General features: G+C 46.9%; 3 protein-coding genes across 4 annotated transcripts; all 3 read right to left on the minus strand.

Moving 5' to 3' along the window:
- Positions 1-650: 650 nt before the first annotated feature.
- On the minus strand, positions 651-4717 carry LOC101786747 (mitochondrial carrier protein CoAc2). Its single transcript, XM_004951362.3, has 7 exons — positions 4388-4717; positions 2862-2947; positions 2569-2776; positions 2206-2332; positions 1935-2119; positions 1736-1855; positions 651-1296 (listed from the first exon to the last, which is right to left on the minus strand). Exons 1-7 carry the CDS (start codon positions 4544-4546, stop codon positions 1159-1161), a joined length of 1023 nt encoding a protein of 340 aa, XP_004951419.1. The 5' UTR covers positions 4547-4717; the 3' UTR covers positions 651-1158.
- Positions 4718-6048: 1331 nt separating this feature from the next.
- On the minus strand, positions 6049-10861 carry LOC101785813 (PRKR-interacting protein 1). Of its 2 annotated transcripts, XM_004951360.4 has the most exons (4): positions 10708-10861; positions 9737-9808; positions 8096-8384; positions 6049-6739 (listed from the first exon to the last, which is right to left on the minus strand). In XM_004951360.4, coding segments are annotated over exons 2-4 (567 nt in total). In that variant the 5' UTR covers positions 9739-9808; positions 10708-10861; the 3' UTR covers positions 6049-6463. The 2 variants fall into 2 exon arrangements, with proteins under 2 accessions (XP_004951417.1, XP_004951418.1); XM_004951361.4 differs by lacking the exon at positions 9737-9808 and having other exon boundaries at positions 10708-10858.
- A 4274-nt stretch (positions 10862-15135) lies between these two features.
- On the minus strand, positions 15136-16855 carry LOC101785402 (inorganic pyrophosphatase 2). The gene is made up of 3 exons (XM_004951358.3): positions 16424-16855; positions 15975-16310; positions 15136-15876 (listed from the first exon to the last, which is right to left on the minus strand). The coding sequence occupies exons 1-3, from the start codon at positions 16571-16573 to the stop codon at positions 15457-15459; spliced, it is 906 nt and encodes a 301-aa protein (XP_004951415.1). The 5' UTR covers positions 16574-16855; the 3' UTR covers positions 15136-15456.
- Between the last annotated feature and the right edge of the window lie 185 nt (positions 16856-17040).

A 17040-nucleotide genomic window follows, 5' to 3' on the forward strand; every position in this document is an offset into this window, starting at 1 on the left:
TAGTATTAAAGTTTTGGGAGTTGGGGTCAACTAAACAAGGGCCTTAACAAGGGCCTTGACAAACAAATTGTTATACACTGTACTTGTTTCGTGATGAGACTGATCATTGGTCATACATCCTTTGTGTGTCATGTGGACAGTAATGACGTTGCCTGCAGCACAACAGAGATTTGGAATGAATAAACAAGCCACCACCGAATTCATTCTTCACGATGACTACGCCCTGCTTCAGAATGGTGCAGCTGACAGTGGTCTCAGGCTTATTCACGCACTGCTGCAGCCTGCACTCAATTCATATATGCACTGTACTCAAGTAACCATAATGCAAAGGCACGTGAGGTTTGCAGATCCAAGTTAAACCGCGCACGTTCCAACACTTCAACTGTAAAATGTAAAACCAATTTCAAACTTATTCAGAAGTACTTCCATCGTTCCAAATTACTATTCATTTTAACCTTTTTTTAGATATCTACCTTTTACTTACATATCTAGACATACGTCTAAATTATATTAAAAGTTTTGTATGTAACCAAAACGAACTGTAACGGAGGGAGTAGTACAGGCTACGTCCACGGAGGCGAGGAATCTGAATTTTGCGAGAATCTGACCAAAACCCAAGATGCCGTGTTGCCACTCGCAAGAATCGGACATGGTGCTAAATGCAAGGCATGATAGATTCTTTGTACTTATGGTGAAAGGTCGACGCATACAGGTCATAATCTGCAGGCTCAAACCTAAGAAGCTATAGCTACCTATGGCCATAGCATAAATCCCTGACTTCTGCAACACCAAATTTGGAACAAACAGGTAGAAGCACTACCGTGTTTGCTCTGAAAATTTGAGTTTCTGACTTCCCCCTAAGTAACTTCTCCGTTTGGAACAAGCTATTCAACTATATACAGAGTCTGTACAGGGTGGAATTCCACAAAGAATCGGTAATCTGCAAGGAATTCTATTCCTCCTGTTAATATGCCAAGGTTCTTCTTGGCGTCGACGACTTGCTAATGCGTTTATTGATGATCCAATTATTTGTCTCCATTGCGTTGGAGAAGCCTAGCAGCTATGGTGATGCAGCTCCAAAAAAGAATGCTATCCTACATGCCTTATGAATGCTAAGGCAGCAAGGAGCATCACAGCACCGCAAGGGTTAAACTCATTCTAACTGGAGGGGATAGGAGCTGAGTTACTTCGTTCTTCTGTCAAGACAGCAACAGCAGTTTCCTCCCTTGATGGAACTTTAAGCCAAACCTTCATTGAGTCGTAAACAGTAAATCCTATGGCTACTGATGGCACCACCTGTGAATGAGTGTGTGAGATGTATATTTTGACATTAAACTCAGGATATTTGCTTAACTAACTAAAAAATGAAACGAGCATTATGTAAAGAATAGTTGCATGAGGCACTCTTAAAATACTACTAGTGAAGAATAGTCACACAACCAGAACAACAGTGGACAGCCTTGATAAAACTTTCTAACAACTTCATTATTCAGCTAAGCTAATTAATTGACAAAAAAGTGCAATTGCTTAATTGAAGTGAAGATTTTGGAGTCCGACAATAAAAATCAGAACTAGCTTGTCCAAAGTCAGGTTCTACAGTCAAGACAAATGGGAATTGCAGTGTTTCAATAGCTTCTGCTTACCTGTCACATTTGACTGGCAGCTACTTTTTTTAAAAACACACACACACACACAACTAATAAACTTTAAATGGCGCAAAAAGGAAATATCTCACCTTCAAATAGTTGATAGATAGTCCTGAGAATAGTTGTCGCCAACCTTGCTGTTTCACTATCATAACTAGGCTTTCAAATGTTCCTCTCCCCACAAGGCTAGATGATGAAAGGGCCTGAACCTGAAAATGGTGCATCACATATTATTGTTTATAGAACATCTAAATTCTTCAGAGTCACATGCTATGAGCAAAACTATACCTGCATTTGCCGCCTAACAACATCAATGGGGTATGTTATTGTCTGTCCTAGCAAACCGGCAACTGATCCACAACCAAGTTTTGCTATGATAGCTTTCCTATGCTCTTCAGGAACATGACTCTTCATCGTCTCATAAAAGTAGAATTTAAGACCAGAGTAAGGGAAGATTCCATATAGTGATGGAGCTGAAGAACAACAAATCATAGTCAATAGAGGGTGAGTGTATTATAAACTGGATTTGAGGAAGCAGTGAAGTACAATATGTTCATACCCATGCCACGGTATAGGCCTTTCAATCCATTTTGTCTGTATATTGTTTTGACACAATCCCTGATCCCTTTGTAAACTTGTTCAGAGGGCATACATTCACTAAAACCGACATTCACTGCACCTTTTACCTGCATAGAGGATTACTAATTAGAAAAGTATTTACAATAGAAGGAAATGGGCTATACATTCATAAGAGTATGCTAGATAGATCCTATCAAACACAGCAATATCAGTCAAGTGATGCTGATCAGATCCTTGTGCAGAAAATATGCTGACCCATAGTACATCAAAGGTGACTTAAAACCCAACAGAAGAACCGCGGTTTTCCAGTTCAATGAAGGATGCAAGAAGGATTTGAACCAACCTGATAAGCCAACTTTGTGCGGACTAGATCAAGAGGGTATGTACATATGACAGCTGTTCCTCCAGCTATTGATCCGGCCATGAGATCAAGAACAGGCCCTTGCTCAACATTAGGAAAACCAAGAATGATCCACCGGCGGTATTCTTCATAGGCCATATAATGTAAAGCTGCATAAGGAACAATTCGAGCAACACTAGCTCCATTCCCCCTAAGGAAAGACAATTCAAAAGTCAAGCTCAAGAGTGCAACATGGATAGCCTACCATTTGTCATGCAAACTAGGAAGAGGCCAACCTGTAAAATCCTAAAATACCTTCTGTCCGATAGATTCTTTGGAAGGATCCAATCAATCCAGAACCATGAAACTCTGCTCTTCTTGTCTGAAAAGCTCCAACAGAATTTTAAATATCAGATGGCTGCTTCAGATTCGTGATGATATCAGTGATAACAAACAAAGTTTCATGATGACCATTTGCAGTTTACATAAAAAAAAACATAAGACAACTTATTTTCCTATTTGTATAGTCCAGCAATATGAACAAATCAACTAGATGCCCCCACCCACCCAATGAATCAATACTCTTTAGTTGTACTTTCAGTTGATCAAAATTCTGTTAATTTTTGTAAGCAGATTACTTCGGTTGGCACTTGGAACTAATTTTCCTTTGCATGAAAATCCTCCATAGTAGTCCATTTTTTATCGCTGATATGCCATATGTTCTGCTCTTTCATCAAGGTACTTCAAAAAGGAAGAATTCTGACCATCGGCCAAACTAGCAGTCAGTGTCAGTTATATGTTGATACCAGGGTCACTGGAAATGTTTGCTAAGCTATACCACATATTTACATAACTTCCTTCCTAAAAGGGTTGCTTTGCTGTTACATAATACTTCACCTGGTACTATCAATTCCCCCCTGCTTTCTTCCATGTTACATAATGCTAAACCTGGCATTATCAATTTCATAGTAACAAGGTGGCATGTGCATGGGAAATTGGGAATATAGGCAGATGACCAAAGAGACAAAGAGTAACATCAAGCTAGAATACCCACCCACAAATTGCTTTACATGAGCACATCAATCAGGATGTTCAATTTTATTCCTTCCAGCTTTGTATTTATCAGAGGTTTCCATCAATAACCACAAGAGTCCAAACCAAACAGAGCCAACAGTTGAGCTCAACCTGAACCTTAATTTACCAATGGAGGCATAAAGCAGGTTTTCAGCCTAGCAATCAACTACTTCGTCAAAAAATCAACCAGTTTTGCAAAATCTTTCCTGCCATGTATCCTTAAAATTCACAATATACTGAATCCGATCTTTCTCACAAAGAGTACGCTATGGATTACAAAGAACCAATCCTGAACCTGATACCTCTAGCAAATTGTAAACAAACTGTGGCATGACCATAGTAGACGTTCAGCTACCAACAACCCGTAACATTACTGAAGCGTTTTAGAATGACTTGGAAGTTTGTGCCTTCTACTACCAGGAGCCTCTAAACCAGAACACACAGCTAGAGCGTGCTACCACCATTCGAGATTCCCTGATCACGCAAGTTGCATCGACAAGAACAAGAATCGAGAACCCTGGACCATCGACTAACAAAGAACCCACCGCCTAAAGCTGGGCAAGGACAGCCGCCGCAGGAAATCGCATCTCGCATCCCGGTCCCTCGACGAGGCCAAATGTGCCACGGGAACATTCGGCGCGAGCCCAAGATAGCCCTCCAACCCGTCAAAAGATTCTATCTACGCCGCTATCCTCTACCGAGTAATAGTACAGAACAATCCGTTCTTGCTTCGCGGGATCGCGGTTACCTGGAAGAGGATCTTGACGCGCTCAAGCGGCGCGACGGCGGTCTTGGCGACGCCGCCGGCGACCCCTCCGGCGAGGAGCTCCCGCACGGCGAGCGGCAGCGCGGCGCCGCCGACGCCGCGGCCGCTGGTCTCCGCCGCCTCCCCTGCCCGCGCGTCCATGCTCCGCCCCGCCAACGCCCGCCTCTCTCCCCTCCCCTCCTGTCGCGCGCGCGGCGGTACGCGGGACGAGGAGAGAGCGAGGGTCAAGAAGAGGCGTCGCGAATTGGAGGTGGAAGAAGGGAAGAGGAGAAGGGGAACAAAGAGACGGAATCAAATCAAAGCGGGCGTGGCTGTTGGCGCGCGGGCCCCACATGTAAGCGGGCGCGGTGGGGGCCACGCGGACGCGGCGGCGGAAAGCGAAAGGGAGCCGCCGGTCAGCCGTGGCGGAATTGGGTCCGGCCGGCGGTTGGTTGGTGGTGGGCGCGCCAAAAGCGAAGTCGGCTTTCCTTCGGAATGTTTTTTTTAATTTTTGTTACGAGGGCGGCCACAAGATTCATGATGTTCCAACACTCTGTGGTACACGTGGTATAGCGGCTAGAATTGTTATAAGAATGTCCAGAGGCGGAGCTTCAACTGATTTTGAGAGGGCGAATACTAAAAATCTAGAGCAATTAGCATTGTTTTAACTTTTAACCAGGATAATTACTGTTATTCCACAGAAAACAACAAACTCGAGGGACGACCCCCTTTGGTCTCCACTATCCTCCACCATTGAGAATGTCTAGAAAGTAAGGAAAAAAAACAACTTTTCAGACTTTTTGTATGAACATGAATACATGATTGAGATTTGTTAAAACATTTTGAAATTGAAAGAAAAGTAGCTACCGAATTAAGCTGTAAGCAAATGTTCTTGTGCACTCTGTTACCATGGGCTCGTACATTGTGTTGCAATGGCGAGTTTATCAAATTGATGGAGGAGGAATTATTAACGTGTTGTGCCGTAGTAAACCTCATTGAGTTAAATTTTGTAGCAAAACTCATCCAGTTACCTTTGTATGAGACTGAGAAACTTGAACAGCAAAATAAGTAGCCAGCAATTTGATTTTGTCGAAACAAAAGTGGCATTCATTCTATCGACATTTCTTTTTAATTTGCCTTTAGCAATTATCTTCATATTGCACTTAGAAAAATACCCACTCCATTTGAAATCTAAGATATTGTTTTCACATACATTGGTACTTTCAGGGTTTTCAGCTGACAAGCTTGCTTCAAATATCACTACGATGTATGTAGATTTTGGCAGTGATTAGTTGCTTAATTTTCTTACTGGAACTATCCCATCAAACTTCTCTGGGCTGCCTAATCTTCCGATCCTTTAAGTAATATGTAAATAACCACATGCTTTTATACATTGCTAACATCTTGCCGTTGAAAAAACAGATGCTTTTCCCTGACAAGCTAAAAGTATTCATATCAAGTGAAATAATATGGCCAGTACTCTACCCATATTGTTAGAAGTATATAAAAGTATCGTTTTATAGATAAGTCGAAGGAAACCTCCTAGATGGTATGACATCCAACAGGAACAAGATTTTAGCAGATCAAACTACATTCTAGAAAAAAGACATAATTTTACATGCTTTTATGAAACACGTGAAGTACATGGTGCCAAAAAAAAAGACTGATACAAATACATGCAGATGCATAAAATATGGAGATGAAGTTTACAAATGCATGGCAATTCTCTGATCGAGGAACACTAACAGTAAACTATCTAGTGCTCTCCATCGCTGCCCAAAATGTTATAGCTGATCAAAAGGTACTGATACAAGGCATTCTCCGAACGAGGAACACAAACAGCAAACTTTCTAATGCGTCCCATCTCTGCTCAAAATGTTATATCCTCTAACAGACACAGGACCTGTCTTAGCCTATTACAACAGGCATTAGCCTATTACAACAGGCATACCAGATGCTAGTTCATTGTCCACAGCCAACCAGGGAGGAACGCACATGCTTTCTTCTTCAACAAGCAAGCGGTGCTCCGTCTGAATGGTGACCTGGAGTCTAAAAGCATCTTCAAATGTAATTGAAGGATCATTGCTTAGACTTGTCATCGTCATCTGAACCTTCTTCATCATCAGATGACTCCACTCTGTTAGGTTCTTCACCACCATTACTAGTTTTAGTTCGCTTCTCTTTCTTCCGCTGCTTCTTCTTTTGGCGTTTCAGGCGCTTCTTGGCTGTCCGCTCCTCAGCTGCTTTAAGCCTCTCCTCCCTCCGCAATTCGAACTCAGCCATCTCTTTCCTCTTTTGGTAGTCAGCATCCATTCGTGATAGCCGGTCCTGCTCTCTCCTCCTCATTTGCCGATACTGTTAAAAGGAAGAATGCTTTACAGTTAAAAGATCAGATCATTTCCATACTAATTCTCAAGCCTCAAATCACTCATTACACGATTTGCTAAATAGGAATATGGATGTAGATTCATGTTAGAAAATTCAATAAACAAGATAGTTAAGAATAAAGGAAAGCAAAGGAATCTTAAGTGCATGATACGCCCAAAAGTTTCATGCTTTGCTTAGATATATTGTTTCTTAAGTAGGTTTTGGTACTGTAAAAAAATCTACTGTGATTCAAGAATCATGGCAGCCTTTCTTTTGAAACACACATCAACCAGATAATCTGTGCTGTTTTAACACCAACATATGCAGCTAGTTGCCAACAGAAAGGCTTTCATTTCGACAGACTTTTAATCAAAATTACAGTTAGAGACAACATGAGTTATGATTAGAACATTTAAACTTCAGGGACCAGAAGCATTTAGCCATTTCCGACATTCCCATACAAAACAGAGATAAAAGCATATTTTTTGGAGCTACAACAGCAAAATCCTACTGAAACTAGTAAATATTTCTGCAGTTTACAGTAAGTCAGTAACCACAACGTGGTCCTTAAAAACGAGACAGTACCCACAAAGTAAGGACATTACTATGCTTTTTTTTTTTTTGCTGAGAAAAGAGCAACCTGAAGGCCTGGAGCCCTGGAGGAATGATTGGCTGGTTGAGTACACTATTAAAAGTTACTTAACTTTATCCAGGCCCCAAATATACAGGAAAATGTCCTTAATGCAAATAGCACATATGAAAAATTCTGAATCTTCTCCAGGCTATTTATCCTGACATAAATATCAATCAAGTCTATTCAGGCCAAAAATCTATAGAAAATACCTTAAAGCACATAGTGCTGCAAAAATACTAAATCTTATCAAGGTGCAGTTCTAGTCTTGCAGTTATTTTGACACAGATTAAAATGAAAAAAAGGCGAGCCGACTGCTTATCCCCAACCAGGTCAACAGAAGTCATTTTCTTCATTTTTCATAATGATATTGAAAGATGTAACCCTTATAACTAGAGCATCTACATTGTTTAGAATCAGGGAAACCAAAAAAAAATCTTGTTATTAACACAACTCTTTTTCTGGTTTCCCTGATTCTAAATAATGTAGATGACTAATGTAAAAAAAAAACTTGCTATATGAGTATAGCCATGTAAATCATCAGTACTTTTATATCTTCCCAAAAGCATAAGCTAATGCTAAAGCAAGAGGTGATTAATATAACCCAAAAAATCACAAGAAACAGGAAAAAATTACATCAATCAAACATAAACTTTAACAGAATGTCCACAATGGTTCATGCACAAGCAGAGGAAGGGAGGGAGGGAGAGTACCTGGTGGAAATCACCAGAGCCAGATCCAGCAGATGACCCTGATGTGTTACTGACACGAACAGGGACATTCTCCATGATGCGCCTCAGCTTCACCTCCAGGTCCTCCTCATCCTCTCGCAGTTTTACTCCTCCTGAGCCCTTTCCTGCAGGATCAACCACAACCAGCTCCTTCCCAGTGTCACTGCCAGAAGCCTTTCCTGGTGGTGCTATAGGGACTAGCTGCTGCATGTTGCTATCTCTGCTCGGAGTTGTCATTGCAGGATACAACTCTACTTGTCTTTCAATCTGCCTGCACATAAACAAATGACAATGGATATGAACGTTGAGTTTCCGTCAGGTATGGTAACATTCGGACATCAGGTTCATGCTATGCAGATTGAAATTCCTAGTTCCTTCTAGGCTTAAACAAATACATAATGTATTTCAATGAGCATGTCAAGTCAACAGAGCTGAATGTAGGAAATCTTGAAGTTCGGAATCACATGTAAAAGCAATAACAATATGATTGCCACAAGCAGTTCAGCTAATATTCGGCATCCCTGGATTTCATTATTTTTAGTGAACTGTCAAGTTCGAGGTTCTAAATAAACAAACATGAAACAGGAACCTCACTGACACACACCAGATGCAGATGCAGCCACCCCACTACACCATCAGGACATGACATGAGGCCAAAACAGAACAGGTAGTGCACTGCTACAGCAAACTCATTTGAAGACAAGAGAAACCCTCTTAAACCGAGACATGGAAAAGTGATTATGATGACTAACCAGTAACCATGGTTTCAAAGAAACTAACATTTTGTTTGGTGAACACGCCAAACAAATGGTGAATTGTTAAATTAAGAAAGAAAGAAAGAAAGAGGTGAAATGAAGTACAGTTAGCTGACAAGTATGAAATAAGTTTGGGGAAGTATAAAAGCACTAATCCATGGACAATGTCTCCTAAATTTGAGGCAAGGAACTGAGGAAGTGCATCCAAAACTTTGATTTCATTAGGTTCGTTCCTGAAAGTCCTTCTGATTGACCTTGTAGCTTATAGGGTTGAAATGGAATATGTCAAAGGGAACTCAAATCCTTGATTCGTCAGCAAAAACGAGTTTGCTACAGTCTTACACGGCCATGAATAATGCTCAGTTTGCCACATAAGACAATTTGCCCCGACTTGAGAGGTCCTTGCAGGGAGAGAAGTCCCTCGATCTGGAAGAGAGAACTCAAGGCAAACATCTCCGCATATCCCCTAAGGCCTCGTTCGGCAGGAGTGGATTTTTTCCACAGCTGATTTCATTCTAGGCCAGGATCGAGTGGATCCTGATCTGTCACTAAATCCTTGTGATCCGTCATTCCAGGTCAGGATAGAAAACAGCAATTTCAATTTCTTGTTCGGCTGGACAGAGAATGAATCCATGCCATGTAAAGCATACGGAGTACCAAAGCAGAACATACAGAGCGTCAGGCAAACATACGGAGTACCAGAAACAGAACAGTAGCAAACAAAGTGAGCTAGGAGTACTGGAGTACCCCAGGCACTGTCATACGGCTGCCACAGTGAGCTAGGACTACTGGAGTACGGTTTTGAAACACAACACCTCTCTCTGAATGGTAGCTGCAAGGACTCAAACCAGAAAGTAGAAGAAATTACATCTCAAACGACTGCAGATCACACCAGGCACAATAGGGACACCACAAGCACGAGGCCCGGCCTCAACATCACCTACATGCCGATAAGCAAAAGGAAATTAAAGCAACAATTTACTGGAAGCATCAAGAAGCGAGCATGTATATATACAAACGATAACTAGTAAGCAAGAAGATATGTAAAAGACATGAGATACAATTTCAGCAAGTTGGGATAATGGCTTCATATCATCGTGAACTTATGATTGAGAACTAATATGGTACCAACCTGAGATGCAGAGCATTATGCATTTCAGCAATAAAGGTAGCGCGCACATTTTCTTTAGGTTCTGAACAAACTGATGGAATATCATCATATATAGTTCCCATTAATACACATTACTAGGTCTACTGATTTTTGCATCAATAATCATCTGCACAGCACTGCAAAATGCAGAACTGTACTATGTGTATTCTGAAATCCATCAGAAACTCAAGATGAGAACATATGCAGTCTACATCTGCTAGTGTTAAACAAACAGCATTATGCATAGATGAGAATCAGAGATCACACAGTAAATACAAAAAAAAAAGCGCAAGAGGAGACTCCAACTCCTTCCAGAAGAACTACAAGAACTTCCAAACTTACTGCACGGCGGGCCAGTACTACCCCAGTTGCTGCTGCCGAGTGTCTAGGGACCCAAATCTAGCGCAAGAATTCACCACCACCCCTCATGACCCAAATCCAGCGCAAGAAATTGCAGTAGACTGCTAGAATCTATAAAATCTGAGAAGGGATTGATTGGATTCAGCGGATTTCTTCTAGGGTTAGAAAGGGAGAGGAATTGATTGGATTCAGCGGATTTGTTTGACCAGATATATAGCAAACCACATCGGAAAAACGCACCTAGCCGACGTGCTCTACCTCACCGGCAACAGCGGCAACTACACCAAGAACCGGCCGGGAGAGGGGAAGGAAGAGAGGGCGACGCTTACCGGTGAGAAGACGGCGGAGAGGGTCGCCGTTGGGGTGCGCCGCGCCGCCACGCCGTCACCTTGCGCCGCCGCCTCGCGCGCCGCCAGCTCTCCCCCGCGCCGCTAGCTCTCCCCGCGCCGTGGAGTCGTGGAGGATTCGATCCGGAGGGGAAGGGGAAGGGTGGGGTTTCAATCCGGGCCAGAAAGGGTGGGGGAAGGCCAAACCGGGCCGGTTTCTGTTCCGGACCGGACCGAAACGAACAGTACTTCCGAAGCAGGCCTGGTTTCGAAACGGGCCCCTCCAAACCACCTGGAATGAGCCCCGGAACGGCCCGTTCTGAGGAAACCGAACGGGCCCTAAAGTTCTAAATAAACCACGTAGCTCACCAAAGTCACTCAATCCGGAACACCCGCAGCAGCAACCTACGGTGCCCCAACCTGATGGAACCGAAGGCCGGAGAGAGACGGGGCGAGATCGAAGGGCGCCGAGCAGGGGGTTGAGATGGAGGAGGTGGCGAGCTCACCAGCTGGCGGAGCCGAGGAATAACCGCTTCAGCTCCCGCTCCACCGGTTTCGCCTCTGTCCCTGCCTGGAGAAGAGGAGGCGGTGTTTGTTCCTTGCGCGCGTGCGGACGGGTGGCGTGAGGCCGGCGACGAACGAGGAGCTGCCGCCGCCGCACCGAGTGGGGAAGGGGAGAGAAATTTTGATATTTGACACTGCTTTTAACCCTCGATTCGCAAGCCTTTGTGCGTATTGTTTCAATTCAGGGGTACTTCCCTTCTTTTCCTTTTCCTTTTCGTTCTTAGACCTACTAAATGGTCAAGTTCCTCCGTATGTGACACAGATTAGAATCGATCTTTTTGGCTCCCAGGTTCGAACGCTCATCCTCTCGCTCGCTCGTCTCTATCTCTCACGCGTGTTGACTATTGAGCCGCCGGCCTCCCATGTTGAAGGCAATCTGCTTGTCGTCGCGGAACCGCGGCAGCATGTTCGGCGAGGCTCGCCGGCACCGCAGCTTGAAGTTTGCTTGAGTTTGGTAGTGGAGTACGGCAGGTAGCACGTACGCCTGCTCCACGACCCTCTTCCTTTTTCAGCTGGCTGGACACCTTCCCGGCGATCTTGTGCAGCACTCAACCTCGATCGCCGATGATGACCTCGACGCCGGAAGCGGCGAGGACGGCCTTGGTGAAGAGGCTCGGGTGGACCTGCGCTGTGGTGTCCGAGGTCCCGAGCTGCTGCAGCGGAGCCGCGGACCCGCCGACCGGTCGATCCAGGGTGGGAGCAGTGGATGTGGCGAGGCGGGTCCGGGAACGGAGGTGACGCAGACAGAGAGGGTGTGGACGGGGCAGAAGCCGTAGGCGCCAGCGCCGCCGAGGTCGCCGGAGGTGGACCGCGCAGGAGGCCCGTGCGAGCGCGGAGAGCGCCGGGGTGGAGGAAGCCACCGTCCTCCCCCTCGGCGGCGCACGCCAGCGCCTTCTGTTCTTAAGCAAGCGAGAGCCACGGGGGAGAAAGGCGGGATATTTATTTATACGCCATTCACACTACTTGATGGAATGGCACCTACGTATTTATTTATCACCGAAGAGAAGTTTTATCAATATATTTATCATTTTTTCCGACGTGGCATGCCAAGTCACCCCTTATGCTGGAATCGCAACGCGAAATGACTCATATTCCCCTAGCCTTATCCTTCTACTCCGCGCGCGTCGCGTCCGTGGCTTGCGTTCAAGTCCCTGGCCACGTCCTCCCGCCCGCCCTCGCCCAGCGGCGCCGCCGTGCTCGTCTCCCACCTTGCTGACACCACGGCCGCGCACCACCAGCTTGGCCTCAAGCGTGCCTTCGCCGCGGCGGCCTTCTAGCTGGAGAAGAGCCCCCACACTGCGCCTGTCCTAGAGCCCGCCCTCAGGGCGCTCTTCTTTGCGCTAGACACCACGGGTTCTGCCGCGCGAGCGCCAGAGTGCTCGCGTGATGTTACGCTCAGGCGCCACCTCCCGACGTTCTCCGTCTGGGGCCACCCTCTGATCGAGCTCACCCGCGATGACGCGGGCGCCTTTGCAACATTCCTGAAGGTGTTCGATGAAGCCTGCAAGCTTGTGGTGGGGGAGGAGGCTCCTCCTGAGGCAGCGGCGATGAACCCTGACCTTGATGCCTGCATTTTGCGTGGGAGTCATTTCACAACGGCACGCTGGGTCAGGACTCGGTGCGCGGGAGTTGAAGGATAAGGCCAGGGGTATGGGAGTCATTTCGCGTGACGATTCCAACATGGAGGGGTGATTTGGCGTGCCACGTCGAAGAAACTGGTAAATGTATTGGTAAAATTTCTCTCCGGTGGCAAATATGTAGGTGCCATTTTAAAACTAGCATCTCAAGGAGTGTCCATTCTAATGATGGAAAATAATTAAATATCCTAAGAAAGGTCGATGTAGGAGCCTGGATCCAATCAGTGTAAAGAGATAAGGCAGGGATAAGGATGTCCATTCAGTTGACCTGAGAAGTGAAAAACAAAACAAAATTCGTGAGATGGAGAAAGGGAGAGGAAATCCCCGAATCAAAAGAATTCGCAGTCTGAGGGTTAAAAGAAGTAAGGTTTTACGAATTTAGGGTAAAATATCGAAATTTCTCGGAAGGCGATGAAAACGGTGATGACGATTGGGCTCGGCGCTACCTGGTACCAATTTCTAGCGGGCCGGCCCAATGAGTATTTACACCCACCCATACGTGTTTGGTGGGTAGTCCATTAAGATGGGCCCAGAGTTTCTCTCTCGTGCGCATGAACCTCTTGCGTGCAAAATTTTTTAAATAATATTATTTTGATAAAAAATTGCGAAAATAAATACTAAAATCGAGAAATTGCAAATATTTTGGCCACGCGTTGCTTGCTATTTTGGGCTGAGCAATCGACCTAAGTCTAGGGGTGGTAATGGATCATGGACCTTATGCCTCCTTCACAATCCAATTTAGCAGTGATAAGCTATGTCTGCAGGTAGCATTTTGTCTCCAGAAACTCTTATAAAATAAAAAAAATAAAGATAACAATAATGAGTACTTAAGTACAATTGTAGACTATTTTTTTAGGACACGTTGGCTTCGGTTATGAACTCTGTTGCAGCATATTCGACCGGTAAAAGATCGAACCAGAGGCTCCAACGGTTCGGTTCGCTTAAAAAATCATCCCGCAATTGATCCGGTAAAAACCGGATGGACTGGCCGGTTTTTTAGGAAGCGAACTGGGCGGTTCTGTATGAACCGTGCGGCTTTTGTTTCTTGCCTTGGATTAGCTCAGGACCTCAAGTATCTCCCACGTTGGCCCAACCAAAGGCCCAGCCCAAGTAGCGTGCACCCGTCGGCTCCTAAAATCCCACGTACGCAGTTGCTCGCACGCACGGCGGCGGCGCATAGGGACACACGACGGCGGCATCCCGATTCACGAGTATGGCGGCGGGCCGGCGGCGCGTCGCAAGCAGGCGGTAGCTGCCGTTTCTGCTCCTGCATCTCCTGCGACCCGGCCCATTCTTCACCGGCTGCGGCCGCGGCACCTCATTCTCTGCTGTTCTGCTCGTTCTTCGATGGAAGAGACCTCTCGTCCTTCGGACCCCAACTCTGTTCCCGTTCTTCACCTGCAGCAGGCGAAGGGCAAAGGCCAAGCGCGGGCAGATCGGAAGGGCTCCTTGTGGTGGCGTGAGCACCGCACAACTGCATGACATTGACATGGGCTCATGGAGAACGGTGAGTGTCCAAACTCCATATTAAAATGATTTGATCTGTTTGCGTGGATTGGACGTGCATTAGAGTAGAGGTGGAGATCTAGCCAGAGTAGGATCTTGCCATCTTGGTAAGATGGAATTATTAGCTGATTCTAGTGATATTTTTGCCGTTCTTCTCTAGACTCTGAAGAAAGACGGAAGGGCAATAGTATTTATGTTAACTTCGAAATTTGAATGAAGTTGTTGTGGTCACATATTTGTGTTATTTATGTCAACTATATATTGCTAATTATTAATTGTACAAGTGTATATAGCACCGGTTCGATTTATTTTGTGGCTGGTTCAATTTAGCGGTTCAAAACTATTGAACCGGCGGTTCAACCGGATCCTAACGGTTGAACCAGTGAACCGATATCCTCGCCGGTTCGATGACCGGTCCGATCCTAATAACTATGGTATAGTTATTAGAGGTTTAGAGGGCCATGTTATTTTTTCATCCCATGGATGACCTTTCATTTTGAGTATCGTTATTAATGTTAAACACATTGTAGTTTAATCTATGAGCGTGCTTGTAATAATTACGGACTGATGCCTCTTACTGGGGTTTGAAGTAGGAACCTTTTCCATTATCTAAAAAAAAGTACAAAGGAATATTAAGTCAAAATTCTATGAGTTTCCTAGCAAACATGTTGAGATTTATTGATGTAATAAAAATTATGATGGCAGAAATGAAAAACTCTATGAATTTTGCAAAGAAAATAACACAAGATTTAGTATTTCACCGTAGACACATATATGAGAATGTCTCTCGGCTCTGGATGGTGTATATATACTGTATCATGGTACTGGTACACGCTTAAAAGGCTTTCAGTTTGAGGTGACGCAGTCAAGCAGCACATCATGCTGCAGGCAGAATTCCTGCGTGATTCGGTCAAGGAAAATCTCTCCCTCACGCTACTGCAGAGCTCTCGAGCGAGCCACGTACACGTACGCACGCACTCCTAGTAATCAATGGAGGAGGCTGGAGTTATTCGACACACGATCCTCCACTCCGGCGAGGCGGCGGTCAGTTGGGCACGCGGACCGCCTGCGGCAGGAGCGCCGCCTCCTGACGCGCCGGCAGCGCGCGGCAGTCCGGCACGACGACCGCGCCGACGACGGCGGCGTTCATAGCGGCGGCATCATCCTGTTCCGTCGTCGTCGTCACGGCGGCGCGGGCGATCTCGTCGTCGACGATGCCGAGCAGCACTCTGGCGAGGTCCTCGAAGCCGTCCCACTCGCGCACGGCGGCGGCCGGCGGCGCCCCCCCGATGAGGTCGCACACGGGGTACCCCGCCCGCGGCATCACGTAGTCGCCCTCCCGCAGCTTTAGGGACGGGCAGTAGTCCCCCCGGCCGTCGCCGAGGTACACCACCGCTCTCCGACGCCGCCTCGCCGCCACCGCCGCCTCTTCTTCTTCTTGGAGGATCCGCTCCATCACCTTGCCCTGAAACCAATCAATACAATAATCGGCGTCACGAACTCCGATGATCCGGCGATCGGGCGATGGATGGTCATTGATCAAGAGTCAGCAGGCAACCATACCTTGCACATGTTGGGCGGGCAGGAGGGGAGCGCGCAGCCGTGGCCGGGGGCCGGGGCGGCGAACTCGTGGTAGGGGCGGATGCGGAGGCGGCCGGCGCCGTCGACGTGGGCCGGGTTGGTGTCGGTGCCGGAGAAGTACCCGGCGAGGCCGTGGTGCGCGAGGACGGTCTCGATGAAGAAGGCGTTGGCGTCGCTGAGGACCCGGAGCTCGCACCCGCGCGCGTGCGCGGACTCGATGGCCGCCGCGACGTGCGGGGACAGCGGCGCCGCCCGGAGGCAGGCCGCGACGTCCTCCGCCGTCCTGCCCTCCGCGTGCAGCTCCCCCATCATCGCGTCCTGCGGCAATCGTCGCCGGTGAGATCACAGGGTAGGAACAGTGCGTGAGATGTGTACGAAGGTAGACGCGCCGGCCGGTGGCGCGGGCGGCGGCTGATGAGGAGAGTGCTTACGATGGCGTGGTTCCATGGGAGGTGGCGGAGGAGGTCGTCGAAGCGGCGGGTGGCGCCGAGGGAGTCGACGACCCAGTTGTCGCTGTCGCAGTCGACGATGGTCTTGTCGAAGTCGAACACCACCAGGGGGGCGCCATTGCTCGCCGCCATTGTTGTTGCTAGCTAGTTCAGAGATGAGAGCAGAGGATGCAATGCTAGCAGTAGCAGCTGCCTTGCACTGGCTGGCATGGGATGGCGACGACCGCCACTGGCGACGGTATTTATAGGGGATGGACAGGGGAGGTGGGAGCTAAACGCTGCGACGTACTCCAGCAGCCATGGCAGCGTTCTAGCTAGTAGAACGGATGGCGACTCACGGCCATGGATGGAACGGGAGTTGGGAGACGGCCGGACGGCATTGCTCGCCGTCGCTAATGCGCTCTGATGGCGTCCGCATTATTGCGTCGTCCACAGGGCCTCTAAACCTTTTCCGATTGACCCATTAATTCTGGTGTCAGATTAATCCGCGGCCGGGATCGAGAGGATTTGTTCTCGGGAATATTCCTGCAGGCTGCGCAGCCATTTGGGATTTGATTACACCAGGTGCGTTAAAAGCTTTCCCGCCACCGCTTCTCATC

The sequence above is a fragment of the Setaria italica genome, chromosome I, assembly GCF_000263155.2.
Source record: "Setaria italica strain Yugu1 chromosome I, Setaria_italica_v2.0, whole genome shotgun sequence".
Lineage (NCBI taxonomy): Eukaryota > Viridiplantae > Streptophyta > Magnoliopsida > Poales > Poaceae > Setaria > Setaria italica.